This window comes from Amphiura filiformis, chromosome 15 (assembly GCF_039555335.1).
Source record: "Amphiura filiformis chromosome 15, Afil_fr2py, whole genome shotgun sequence".
Classification (NCBI taxonomy): Eukaryota; Metazoa; Echinodermata; class Ophiuroidea; order Amphilepidida; family Amphiuridae; genus Amphiura; species Amphiura filiformis.
Genome location: NC_092642.1, coordinates 64,642,565 through 64,655,636, shown reverse-complemented (window position 1 = coordinate 64,655,636; position 13,072 = coordinate 64,642,565). Strand labels below are relative to the sequence as shown.

General features: G+C 38.2%; 1 protein-coding gene across 1 annotated transcript in view; it reads right to left on the bottom strand.

Moving 5' to 3' along the window:
* Positions 1-8,593: 8,593 nt before the first annotated feature.
* LOC140171954 (uncharacterized) overlaps positions 8,594-13,072 on the bottom strand; it is a 35,657-nt gene continuing 31,178 nt past the window's right edge. Inside the window, 2 exon segments of the mRNA XM_072195300.1 lie at positions 8,594-11,791; positions 12,465-12,771. Of these exon segments, the coding sequence (XP_072051401.1) occupies positions 10,209-11,791; positions 12,465-12,771 (1,890 nt within the window). The 3' untranslated portion in view covers positions 8,594-10,208.

The window sequence follows — 13,072 nt, the reverse complement described above, 5'->3', positions numbered from 1 at the left end:
AAAAAAAAAAAAAAAGATTGTTTGCTTGTGCTCCACTGACCCTAATCTGGAAAATCTGGAATTTTTTGTTTGTTTTACTGTACAAATGAATACCGACCCTAATTTTGAAATTCCAGAAAAAGGTTTTTTTTTCATTCAACATTTTTGACATCCTGAATTTTTTTTACAATTTCTACACATTTCTAAACTGTTTTAAAAACATGAATGAAGTGGTATACAGTAGAGAAATATCCCAATTCACAAATATTTGGGCTATTTATTAAGCATACAGTCATGTTTTGGCTATGACCTGTAATTTTTTTTTTTAATCGCAACTGACTGACCTAATTCTGAAAAAGTTGTGGAAGACAAGCAAACATTCTTTTTCTTTAAAAATATATATGGCCATCTTCATGGAACATACAGTAGGCCTACCCATCCCGTTCATGCTCAATAAAGTTATCCAGGAGCGTGATTGGTTAGCTCTCCAGCTGTGTTGTATGTGTGGGTGTTACTGCCTATGAAGCTACATGTGTACATAAGTGCAAATTCGGCTTGAAATGTGTGGGGGGGGCATTCAGCCTAAATTGTCAAAAAGTGGCAGAAAAGAACAAGAAAGTGGTCATTTTGCCAAAAGGTGGGGGATGCATTCCCCTGGATGATGCCCATGCATGTGTACCAAGTGTTCCTCAATTAGCTCTCAGCTCAGGGCATTAATTAATCTTCAGGAGGGGAAGTTAATTAATATTAACTGTTTTGAAATGGGCTTTTCCACTTGAAATCTATACACCCCCTCAGCGGCGTAGCTGGGATTTTTTCCAGGGGGGCAAGCCTGTATGGGGCGGGGGCCCAAATCTACCAAATTTCCCTGCACTGGGGGGGGGGGCGTTGCCCAAATAGACAATTTTTGCCAGGCTTATATTAATACTAATAACGGCGTGTCCGTCCGCTATCGCGGAATATCAACGGGAGTGTGCGCAAATCGGAAAAGCATTACAGTACTAACAGGTGCATCTCATCGGACCAATAATTATAGGCCTTATTTTCAACACACAGGGCTTGGAAGAGGCGAATGATGCGTTTCCAGATTATGGGTAGGCCTGAACTACCGAAGTAAGCATCACACCTATAAAACAAACAGAGTTGATTAAGTTGTGTCAAGTTGGGTCTTGATCATTGAGAGACGCATTTCATAGTAGTTTAAAAAGTCAGGGCAGGTATATGGGTAACGGGTTTGGGTAATTAGAAATAGGCCTATCACGAGAAGCGCCCGACCCGAGAACCGCGAAATCTAGTTGATAATAATCGTAAAATATTGCATATCGTATGGCTTCCCCATCTCTCTGCCCCTCCTCTCACCTCTCTCTTTTTCCTCTTTCTCCCTCCTTTTTCCTCTTTTTTCCTTGCACTAGGGGGCGGGGGCCCAAATAGGCAATTTTTGCCAGGGGGGCAATTGCCCCCCCCTGCCGCTATGCCACTGCACCCCCTATGAAAGACATGACCTAAATCTTTCACACAGGGAGTGTGAATTTCAGACGTGGCGACTCAATTTGAAATCTACACATCTTGAGTGGGAGATAATATGGTCATGTTTTCCATAGGGTGTGTATGGATAACAACACATGCAGGCATAGCCCAATGCATGTAAATAATGTGGAATTTCAGGATGCCTTGATGAGTCTATTATAACTCAAATGTACTATTTTTTGATATCATGCATCCAGAAATTTAGAAAAACTTAGTATTACAGTATATGTCGTAGGCAAAATCTCTCCTGACACCGCTTTCATATACTTTTTTATTTAAAAAAATTAACTGCTTTGTTGTAGTTTATATGGTTATTTTTTGCCAAATATTACAAAATATTATTGGTAACAACTGTCAGGGAAGTTTTCTGGTCATTTTATTAAAGCCAAATTAATAAGGTAAAATGACAGAAAACTAAGATAGTGATCTATAGGGAATTCATAATTATGACTTATTAACTTCCTGTGTTGTCCTAAAAACACGATAAATTTGGCTGAATCCAGTTAGGTTTAAGTTGGGACATGCATAAACAATACAAATATGCCAAAAATCAGGTTTGAAAAAAACACAGACCAAATTCATTAAAAGATCGTACATTATGGCTATTATAATAGCAACGTTTGCACAGTATTTTCTTGTGGGACATGAGAGCATATCAAACTGCATTCTGAATATGAGGAATGTCCTGATTTGTGTCATAAACAATACACATTTTGTGGCAAATTATCAAAAATTGATATTTTTGACATTAAACAGTCCTCGAAGTAAACTTTATTTAATAATATGTACTTACTGGGAGGAAAATCCGTCTATCATTTGAAAAATTTTCGTATTGAAGATATATTAATTTCCCTAAAAGACCAAAATATTAAGGTATTGTGTGGAAAAATGTGTATCAGTGTATATTCAATACAAAGTCAAAAGGACAGCTTTTCCTCCCAGCTACATACTTTTTTTACAGAATTTCAAAATGTGCAAATAGTTGACTTTTGGGCATTTTTTTAAACATGAAAGTGGTCCCTTTGTTGGTAATTTGGACATTTTTACTCTGAAAAGTAGACCTTTCTGTCAAATGGGGAGAGGGAGTGCACCCACCAGACCTCCGCTGGTTACAGGCCTGATGACTCAATAGTCAGGGATACCAGTGGCCTCCTGAAGTTGGGAAGGAAAAAAATATTTCATAAAATACTAAATGCGAAGCGTAGCGAGCGGAGCTCTCGTCCCTCACGGCGTGGGGTCCAGGGGCCCGCTTAAGGGCCCCTGGCGGGGTCCAGGGGCAAAGCCCCTGTTGGGGGTCGAGGGGGCAAAGCCCCCCGAAGCCAGATGGTTTCTGCACATTTAGCACCACAGGAAAGGCCATTTCAGAGGGTAAAAAGAACATTTCAAAGCTCCTGGCTTGTTCTACACTTTTAATAAAAAGTGCTTCCTTCTTCCAGAAAACATGCTTTAAAGTTTTGAGTTTCCTATACTTTTATGCACAAGAGACACTCTTAAAAATGTTTTTTGGCTTTATTACATGACCAATATGGCTGATGTTGATATATGTGAAGCAGAAAAATAAAACAATAATTAACAATTTGTGCTTGGCATCCACTGCCTCCCCCACCCCACCCACCCCCACCTTTTGGTTCAAATTTCAGGACGACAAACATTTTAGCAGATTTAGCACCCCAAAAGAGACCATTTTTGATAAAAAAAACCTGTTTTAGACTTTTTTTGAAAAAATGCTTCCTTCATCCTAAAAAAGTGGTTTTAAATGTTCTGTTTCCTATACTTTTGTACATGGGAGACATTCTTCAAAGTGTTTTTTGGCCTAATAACATGGCCTACATGATTGAAATTGATATATGTAATGCGCAATATAAAAACAATGATTCATCAAATTTTTTTACCCCCCCCCCCCCTTCGGGTATGTGGGAGGGGGCCCACATGGGGGGGGGGGGTACTTATGATTGTGCATGAAGAATACATTGTACCTGGACATTGTATGATAAGAGTAATTTGTAAAATTCGGTTTGTTAAACATACAGAGACAGAGTGATGTCACTACAAATTGGGACTAAAATAGTAGGCCTAAAAAGGAAATACATAGGCCTACGCACACTCAAACACCCCCACCCAACCTCCCCCCCACCCCCATGTTCACAACGACGGCTACATAAAGCCAAAGGATACAGCTAAAAGGTTCATATCAAACCTTTGACCGAAGTTCATTTCCATTTAGACTTAAACATGACTTGATATTAGAGTATACATAGGCCTATACGGCATCAGCATCATCAGTCCAGCATCATCTCAAACGTCATCGTTCATTAATACACATTACATACTTCTTACTTGGGTAATATTTGTTGAGGAAAAAGAGATGAGTTTTTGAACGCAAAAGCCGACACACTCAGTATAATATGCTGGTCCGATAATGGACTAAAATTCATCAATTTTGGGCATGAAAAGGTGTTCTCAATAATATAAAAATTTGACCACATGCATGTTAAATGAGTACCATTATCTAGTTGAGTCATCCAGTCAGGGTTCTAAGGAATTTTCATTTTAAAATTGGAGATTTTTTTCCTTCCAACGGGAGATTTTTTTGCGACAGGCCGACCGGAATTTTATTTTAAAAAAACGTGCGGTCCGGATTTCCGGAAAACTGGCATCCCTGAATAGTAAGCTTGAATTTTTGGGTTCATGTTCAGAGAATTTTCATGAATTGATGAGGGACAGAGGTTTTGTTTTTTCATTTAAAAGCAGTATTGTCCTTGTTAGTAGTTTTCTTTTCCAAAGTGCTTGTGAAAAACGGCCCTTTTTAATTTTTAATTTTTCAAATTTGTCTGCATTAAAAGGAAGGCAAATTCTTGTTAAAAATCTTGACTAATCCCAGAAATTGAGGCGGGAGGGGATAAACAAAATTAAAAAAATTACTAATCGCAGAGGCAGGAGGGGACGAGAACTCCCCAAAAAATTATACAACCTTACAAAAATCAAGAACAAGACAAGTTGCACCATAAAATACTATGCTTGAAAACATTTATTTCTTTTCTAGTAATGACATTATATACAAGTACTAATAATAATTTACATTGATCAGTTTGTAATTTCGCTTGTGTAATAATATAGTTGATACATTCCCTAAATAATAGGGATAAAGATATTAAAATAAACATTTCTACTAACAGGCGTTAAGTATTCTTTTCGCCATGAGTACTTTGTTATAGATTTTTTGACATTTAGACCAAATGCTACTTACAAAAAAAAAAATATCCAAAATGGAAGAAAATACATCCCAGAATACCAGAAAGGAAAAACTTGCATTAGATTGCAAAAAAGTAAGAGAAGGCTTCAAAATCCAACTGCCAGCACCCTGGGAGAACCGGTGGTTTAAACGGATTGGGCTATGCCAGTTGAAATCCATACACCCCCATGAAAAATATGACCAACACATGATAGATTTTAGGTAACCCCTTTTGAAGACCCCTGCATGTGGAAGATTAGGGTCATGTTTCCACATTGTCACCGGGGGAAGGGGTTGTGTATGGATTTCAACTGGATTATAGCCCATTTCATCCAATAGTAACTAGGCCCAATCGCTGGTTCTTCCAGGATGCTGGCGTTCAGGTTTTGAATCCATCCCTATGAGAGAAAGTAACATACATGTAACTCGCAATGTCACATTCAATCTGTGGTGAATCTGTTCAGAGCTCCCTTCTCTTTTTTTTCAACAATTTTACAATTAAAATACCCACATAATCACAGATTTTGTAAGTTGGTACTTGGATTTCAATATACTATGCTCCCACACACAATGAATTCACACTACATATCCTATTTGACTTCAAAACATTTGTATCATTCATGAATTAAATAGGATGTTGCATCATTTGCTCATAAACTAATAGTACTGTATACTGCGCTATTTCAATGGCATTCATTTTTCGTGATTTAAACAGTTGAGCAGTTTCTTCTACAAGTATCCATCATCAACTGCTCAGTGCCAGAAGTGGGTAAGTGCAATAGCTGCCATGTAATAATAAACCAATATTTGTACAGCATAATTTGCATCGCAGATGCCCCATTGTGCCTTACAACTGAAAAAGGAAATGCACACACATAAAAAATACAATATTTACCCATACAATGTACATGTAGATGAGTACAATATGTGTGCAGACCTGCCAACCCACCAAACCAGGTACCGACAAATTTAAAGACTTAAGGTGTGCAATACTGTCAGAATTCAGGGAAGGTTTTGCAGGTCTAAATGTATCCCAATAGACTAAAGAGAATGCTACTGCAAAATTTTAAAGTGAAATTTGCATCATTTTCTGCTGTGTTTACATTTAAATTTACCATCACTGAAATTTTCAGAAAACAGGACTGTCCCTCTTTTTCACTTTGGAAAACCTCAAAATGAGTGACAGTTGGCAGGTCTGTGTGTGTTGCACTTAACCACTTCTGGTCAAAAATATATTTAGAGGCTTTTAAATTTGCAGTTCTGAAATTAAGTGTGAAAATAATAACCCAACAAAAATATCTGTTATACAGTATACATTACCTTGCATACCTGTGGCTTCTTGCAAAATGTGGAAGACACAGACTCAAGTTTCATAAAATAAAGTTTTTTGTGGGGAGACAATGGTTTTGCAATTATTTTTAAGTCCCTGTTGTGTTTAAATTAAATTAAAACTTTTTAATCAAGATACAGAATATGCATCAATGCACATCTTTCTTTTTTTTTTTTTTTGAAGAATGTACATTTGAATTTTTCACCCATTTTTCCTACCCTCCAATCCTGGCTACACCACCGGAAACCTAACAGTATTTTTTTTGGTCACCTTAACAATGAATTTCTTGGCATACCTATTAGCACCGACTGATAATCGTTATAGGTCTATAAAGTTAGAAAACAATACTATGCAGCAGAATAACCCTAATTCCTACAACTAAAATAGAAAACAAAACAAAGAAAAACATAAAAAATGATACAAGGGCACCTATTAAGATGTACATGTATGTGACCTGCATACAAGTTGGGATGGATTCAAAACCCAACTGCCTGTGCCCTGGAAGAACCAGCTGTTTCTACCAGGGCACAGGCAATCAAGTTTTTAAGCCATCCTTTAAATAGGTATGTTTCTGATAATTTCTCATCTGACTAATTCTTTTGTCTTTCTTCTCTAGGAGAGATAAGTTGAAAATGCCAAAAAAAAAAGTGAAACCTAGGCGAGGAAAAATCCTGTTTATATATTTCATTTTAGTTTCATTTAAAATCAGCTGTTTTCGGGCCAAAATTATTAATTTTGGCTGAAAATGTTTAGAAAATATGTTTGCAAAAAATCTTCAGATTTTATTTTCAGATTTGTGCGAAATTTTCTGGTAAATTTATCCTCCAGAAAAGAAAAGAAAAAACAACCGACCCTACTTGAAAGGTCCACCCGCCCGTAGAACGGGGTTTTTTTCATCGCCTTACTAATAATTTACCAAGGACTGAACAGAAAACCTGTCTCATCCAGGAATAATTTTTATCTAGATAGCTTATGATAGAACTATTAGCTGACCTGTTAGAAACTTGTCATAGTATTGCTAGCAGATACATTGAAAGGTTGGGGCATTATTTTGAAACTGCGGAACTCCGTTGGCTATTTTATGACTATCAGTTTCAGCCGTTTTCCTGTAAGCAGTTTCGGAAAATAGAGCACCCACTGAAACATACTTGCATGGACACTTGTACAAAAAACAAGCCCATGACACGCAACAATAGATGTCAAAGTTGAGCACTGCTACAAAATGGGTCACTTTCAGTCCTCTATATAGGAGTTCCGGACAGTTTCGAAACTTAACTTACAAGGAAGGATTTATATCAGCTTCATTTCACCACTATCAAAATTTCTAGTACAGCCAATTTACATGCTTCTTTAAAATGCTACTTTTGCCAAACCATATGGCAGATTGAGGCACTGGCCCAATATTGAACTGTTAAAGGGGTGTGGTACAATATTTTCATGTTCTGTTCTGTATCTTCGATAGAAAGTGTTGTTAACCGAAGCTAAAAAAGATAAGTTTGTTTCCTGCAGACTGCACACATTTCATATTTGGAAGTAATTTTACCACATTGGGGTTGGGTTGTTTTTTTTTCTTTCGTTTTTCTCATACATTTTGCTTACATATGAAACCATTAAATAGCCTATGAAAATCAATCCATAAGTTTCCTAAAACTATTGATTTTCACATAATCTACTCTGCACCATAACTGATTTGACAATAAATGATTTGTTACCATACATCCCAACTCTAAAAATAAAATATGAAAAAACCCATTTCAGTTATCAGGCCATCTACAGAAAACAAACTTTTTTTTTTCCAGCTAAACACTCCTTGAGGTCAACAGACGTTCGACATTTCCAAATTTTGGCATGATCACATGATCTCTAAACAATGAACAATATTATTAGATCATAATTAAGCTGGATCTCCTGCTAAACTTGTGCAAAGAATCAGGTATAAAAACAATTCTATTATTAATGATCATTCAAAGAAAACCTGAAACAATCATTATTTGGGCGAATGCAGAAATTATGAAAACATGTTTGTATTTTACCAAGAGATTTGGTCCGTATGCACAAAAGAGTTAGACCTGGTCTAACTGGAATTGAGTTCCATTAGAAATGGTCCTTTAGTCTTATTTCCTTCCTAGAGTAGCTAGCAAATTTTAATGCAAAGTTCAAAAATAATACAAAATAACTTCTGGTACTAAATTCCACTTTGACCAAGTCTTAAGGGGGTTCTACACCCCTGGCCAATTTTATGCCTATTTTTGCATTTTCCTCAAAAATTATAGCTCATTAGTGACAAATAAGATATGTATATTATAGGGCAAGGACTACAACTACTGTACTGAAAATTCAGCAACTCAAGGCAAGTAGTTATTGATTTATTGATCAAATATTGGTTTTCCCTCATTTTTGACTGTAACTCCACAACTGTTGTCTGTGCTGAAAAAAAAATTACAGTGTAGTAGTTGTAGTCCTTGCCCCTATAATATACATATCTTACTTGTGACCAATGCTCTATAATTTTTGAGAAAAATGGCATCTTCAAGCTTGCGAATTACAAAGGTCTGGACAAGCAGCCCTTATAGTGCATTAACGACACAACGCATACAAGCTCACACATTACACCAAAGTTTACCTGGCACATACACTATTTTGCCTGCCGTGAACGACACACAAACATGGCTGAGTCGGTACTCTTTGGTTTTAATCTCTTTGGTGTTCTTAAGAAACAACTTCTTCTAAATCCACACCAAGCACCATCACTTTAAAGCTGAATTTATACTCAATCGCCAAGCGATTGCGATTAAACGCTTTTGAAAAGCGATGGGCAATCGCCGAATTTTGCGATGCTTCGCTCGTCGCTTTTGCATTTATACTTATCACGGCGATAGCGATTGCAGACGACAATTAAAATATTCTAAATGCCTCAAAATACATTTTTAAAACATCAAATGCTGTCAATAATTATTGTTTTGAAATAATTCATTATCAAAAGTTAATAATCTAGAGAGGTAAATTAATTAGCAAAATAATAGATCCAGATGGTTGTTTGTGATTGGTTGACGCATTCATGTGTCAAGCGATATCGCTGGGAAGTTGAGATTTCTTCAACTTGCAAAAGCGATGTCGTTTTTGCCTCCGCGATTTGAATCGATTGATCGGCTTGACGCTCTGGAAATGTAAGTAAACATTGAGCATGTGTGGAAATTTTTTTTTCTGCAAAAGCGATCGAGTATAAATTCAGCTTAAGCCTCAAGTGGTATCTTGGTTGTGTGGTGCAAAAATACAAAACAGAATAAGACAGCTTGGGACATAAAATTCATGATACGATGATCTTGCGTTATCTTTGGATGATGTCAATGTGTGCATCACGAAAAACATTCTTATGTTTATTTATCCTTTGTCTCAAAGCTCTTCCGATGTTGAAAATCTAGTGCAGTATCATCCTGTATGTGGTCATTTTGTTGCAGGTTTCTTTACCATGAACTTCCATTAAGCCGTTCCCTTTTGAAATAGGTCATACCCCTGTGGAAGATTTAAGATAAGTCTTTCACAGATGGAGTGTGTTTTTCAAATGGAATTGGCTACTCCCCCTGCTGTATGTGGATTTAAATCTTCTACAACTGGAGTATTTCAAATGGAAGCTACCCAATTGTAAAATTGTATATTCTATTTGAAACTCATCCTCCCTTTGTGGAAGACTTAAGCTAAATCATTCTCGGTGGGAGTGTGGATTTCAAATGGATTGGCCCTTTGCAGGCATTTCAACAAATGTCTAATTGCTAATACCCACTGACAATTTGATACAGAGGCTATATAAATACAAACTGCTCAGTTTTTTATGCATCAAAAAAAAAAAATTATTGGTGCACAGCCATTTTACGAATGCTTGAAATGCTTCTTTTTTGAAAAAAGAAAGTGGTAAATTTCATCACAAATAATGTTTATTCAGAAAATCAACACAGGAAGTTTAAACGAATGCACATAGAGGCCGTCAGCCTTTCGCCATCTTGTGGGTACAAATGTTCTGTGTGTTCATGCGGTGATTTTGCTGTTCACGTATGTACACGCAGCGTGTACCCACAAGATGGCGGCATATGACGTCACGCTGACGGCCTCTTTTGGAGCTTTGAGACAAAAAGATTTTTTTTTTTAGTCTAGTGTGATTATATCTGGTTCTAGTGCGATTTTGTCTGGTTCATCTTTGGTCTGGCTAGATGCAGATGACGCAGTAGATTCAGCCACGCAACTTGTCGCTTCACTTGGTTTTGACGGTGATTTCTTTCTTGCAGGAGACGTCTGCTTTTTCAAACGATTTTCTTTAGCCTGTGACAACAGATCTTTGATTACACCAAGTTCTGTCTTTTTACTTTGGTCGTTGACAACGGTATTATTATTCGGTGCATCAACTTCCATTTTGTTTTCCGCATTATTTTCTGCAACGGTTATTTTGCTGGAAATGCTGTTCGAAACCGTAGCCGAATCGGTTTCTTTAACTTCCATCAAGTCTATTTTTACATCATTGTCTTTTGTCTTAATTTTATCTTGCGTAATTGCTTTCTTGGGCTTGCTGCTGAAGAAGCTATCCAATGTACAGACTTTTTTGGTGGGCTTTTCTGGGATATCAGCAACTACTTTAGGTTGAATTTTTGCTTCTAGTCCTGTTGCATCTTGGGTAGGTATGGCGACCTGTTGTGCAGCTAGAGGTACCATGTTAACAGAAGGGCTAGCCATGGGAGCCATAGGAGGGGTTACAGTACTTGTAACTTGTACAGCAGGGCTGGCTGTCTGCTGCTGTTGAGCCGAGCACATAGCAGCGGCGTTAGCAAGCATACCTGCGGCGCTTGAGCTGTCTACAACAATTTGCCCTGTCGCAGGAAAATTCGCATGATTAGTGACAGCTTTTGATTTCTGCTGTTGCAACATTGATAATACTGATGACGGACTACTAACTTTAGTGGGTACAATTCGTCTGGCAGAGCTTGATGGTGTTGAGGTAACAATTTGAGGTGGGAGTATACTGCACTGACTTGGCGCATCATCAGATCGATTCACTGACGAGGGTGAATTTGCATGATTAGTATTCGCTTTTGCTTTCTGCTGCTGCAACATTGATAACACTGACGATGGACTACTAACTTTAATAGGTACAATACGCCTAGCAGAACTTGATGGTGTTGAGGTAACAATCTGAGGTGGGAGTAAACTGTATGGAATCGGTGCATCGTCGGATCGATTCACAGCCAGGGGACCCGTTTGATGCACCCACTGGGTTGGCACGGGCAGATCAGTCAGCTTATACTTTTCCAGCATCTCCGGGTGCACGTACCAACATATACGAGGATAGCACTTGGTGCGCTTCTCTCGGACTGCGAAACTTGGGATTTTCTTTTCCAGCTGTCGTTTTGAAATAGTGTAAACTTTTTCAGTTTCTTCAGGAGTTGAATTGGTGCTGTTTGCTTCAGCTGCCACGCTGGGGCTTTTATCGTCAACATCTGGTGAAGAATTGCCGCTAGGAGTGGCGGAGCTTGTGGTGGCAAGGGTTACAGCTGGTGGTGTAGGCTTAGGGGATTCACATCTGTTGGTTGCAGGAGATTCTTCAGATTTGGTTGTGGTAGTGTCAGGTGGTTGTGATCGTTTGAGCTCCTGAAGTCGCCAGTACTCACGGAACTCACGAGTCAAGCTTTTGATGCCACAAGGGTTACCATGTACAAGACGTATGAGGTCTGGCATAGCTGCAAAAGAAAATACAAGTTTGATTAAAAAAGGTGGAAGTATAGTGCCTCGGTAGTAGTTCTTTTCTTAACATATTCCAAAGGTTGTCTATAGTAAGTAAACTTAGAATACTTTTGAGAGTGTGGGCCAGCTGTTAAGGTCTTTGACTGGTGGAAGAGGAGGCCGATTGATACCCAGTGCAGGCAAATATGTAAATTATTATCGGCTCTAGACATAGATTTGTTACAAGTAACAACAAAACCTTTTTCAGTTTTATGCAAATTTTAACTCAATGGCAGGCACCATTGTCAAATTCTACATCCACCCTGGTGATAATACCTATGCATGGGTCTATCACCCGCGACAAGTAGCTTTTTTCTACCATCTTGTGTATACCTGAGAGTCCATACGGGGTCTTGGCTGCTCTCCTAGATAGAAATAAGGCTTCTAAAAATGTTGGTATTTAAACATGTGCCTTTCACATGTGCGCATGTAACAAAGTGTTTTACATTTACTCCGCTGTCGTCAGAATTTGTCAGCTGCCATACAATGCCCTAGGCATGCTCATACCTTTGGGCTGCGCTCAATGGACAATATTCATAACAGCTCCCCATGTCACCCCTGGGTAGAGCAAGGCAATTAAGGTAAAGCGCCTTGCACAAGAGCAGAACACGATTGGACTGTAAAGCTTACCTTCTTCTGGGACTGGCATCTTCTGGGATTTGGCTGCGAGTGTGTTTGGTGTAGGAGACCTTCCTTCGTCCTTCACTAATTCCGGACTCTTCCGTGCAGATAGGCTAGTTTCAATTGGAACCGTTACCAAGGTAACAGCTCGAAAATCTTCCAGTTTGGTTTGGTCAAATTTGGAATGGTTTTTCTGTGCCCCATGCAGCCAGACACAGCCTACAATGATAGGTTTCAGGACTTGAGTCTGTCGCTTTAGTTCTATCTCCCAGGCTAGGGCTTTGGCCTTGCGTTTTGCTTTCCATTGCTCTACATCCTGAAAAAGGTATATTGGAAATATTGTGAGGGTTTGTTTAAAACTATAGTGTATTTTATAGCTTGCTTACCCTTCCTATGTTGATACATAAAAACTTATCAAAAACCATTATTCTCACATAAAATACTTGACTGATCCACAAGTCTGACACAACATATTAACCAGAAATCAGAATGCTCATTAAAAGTCCCAAAACTACAAGAAAGCTTGTTTCTCCATAATCTGAACCGATTATTGGATTGGCACCAATATTTGCGTCATCGGTAAAATATCTGATTGGTAAAGGTTGGAAAGTGGAGAA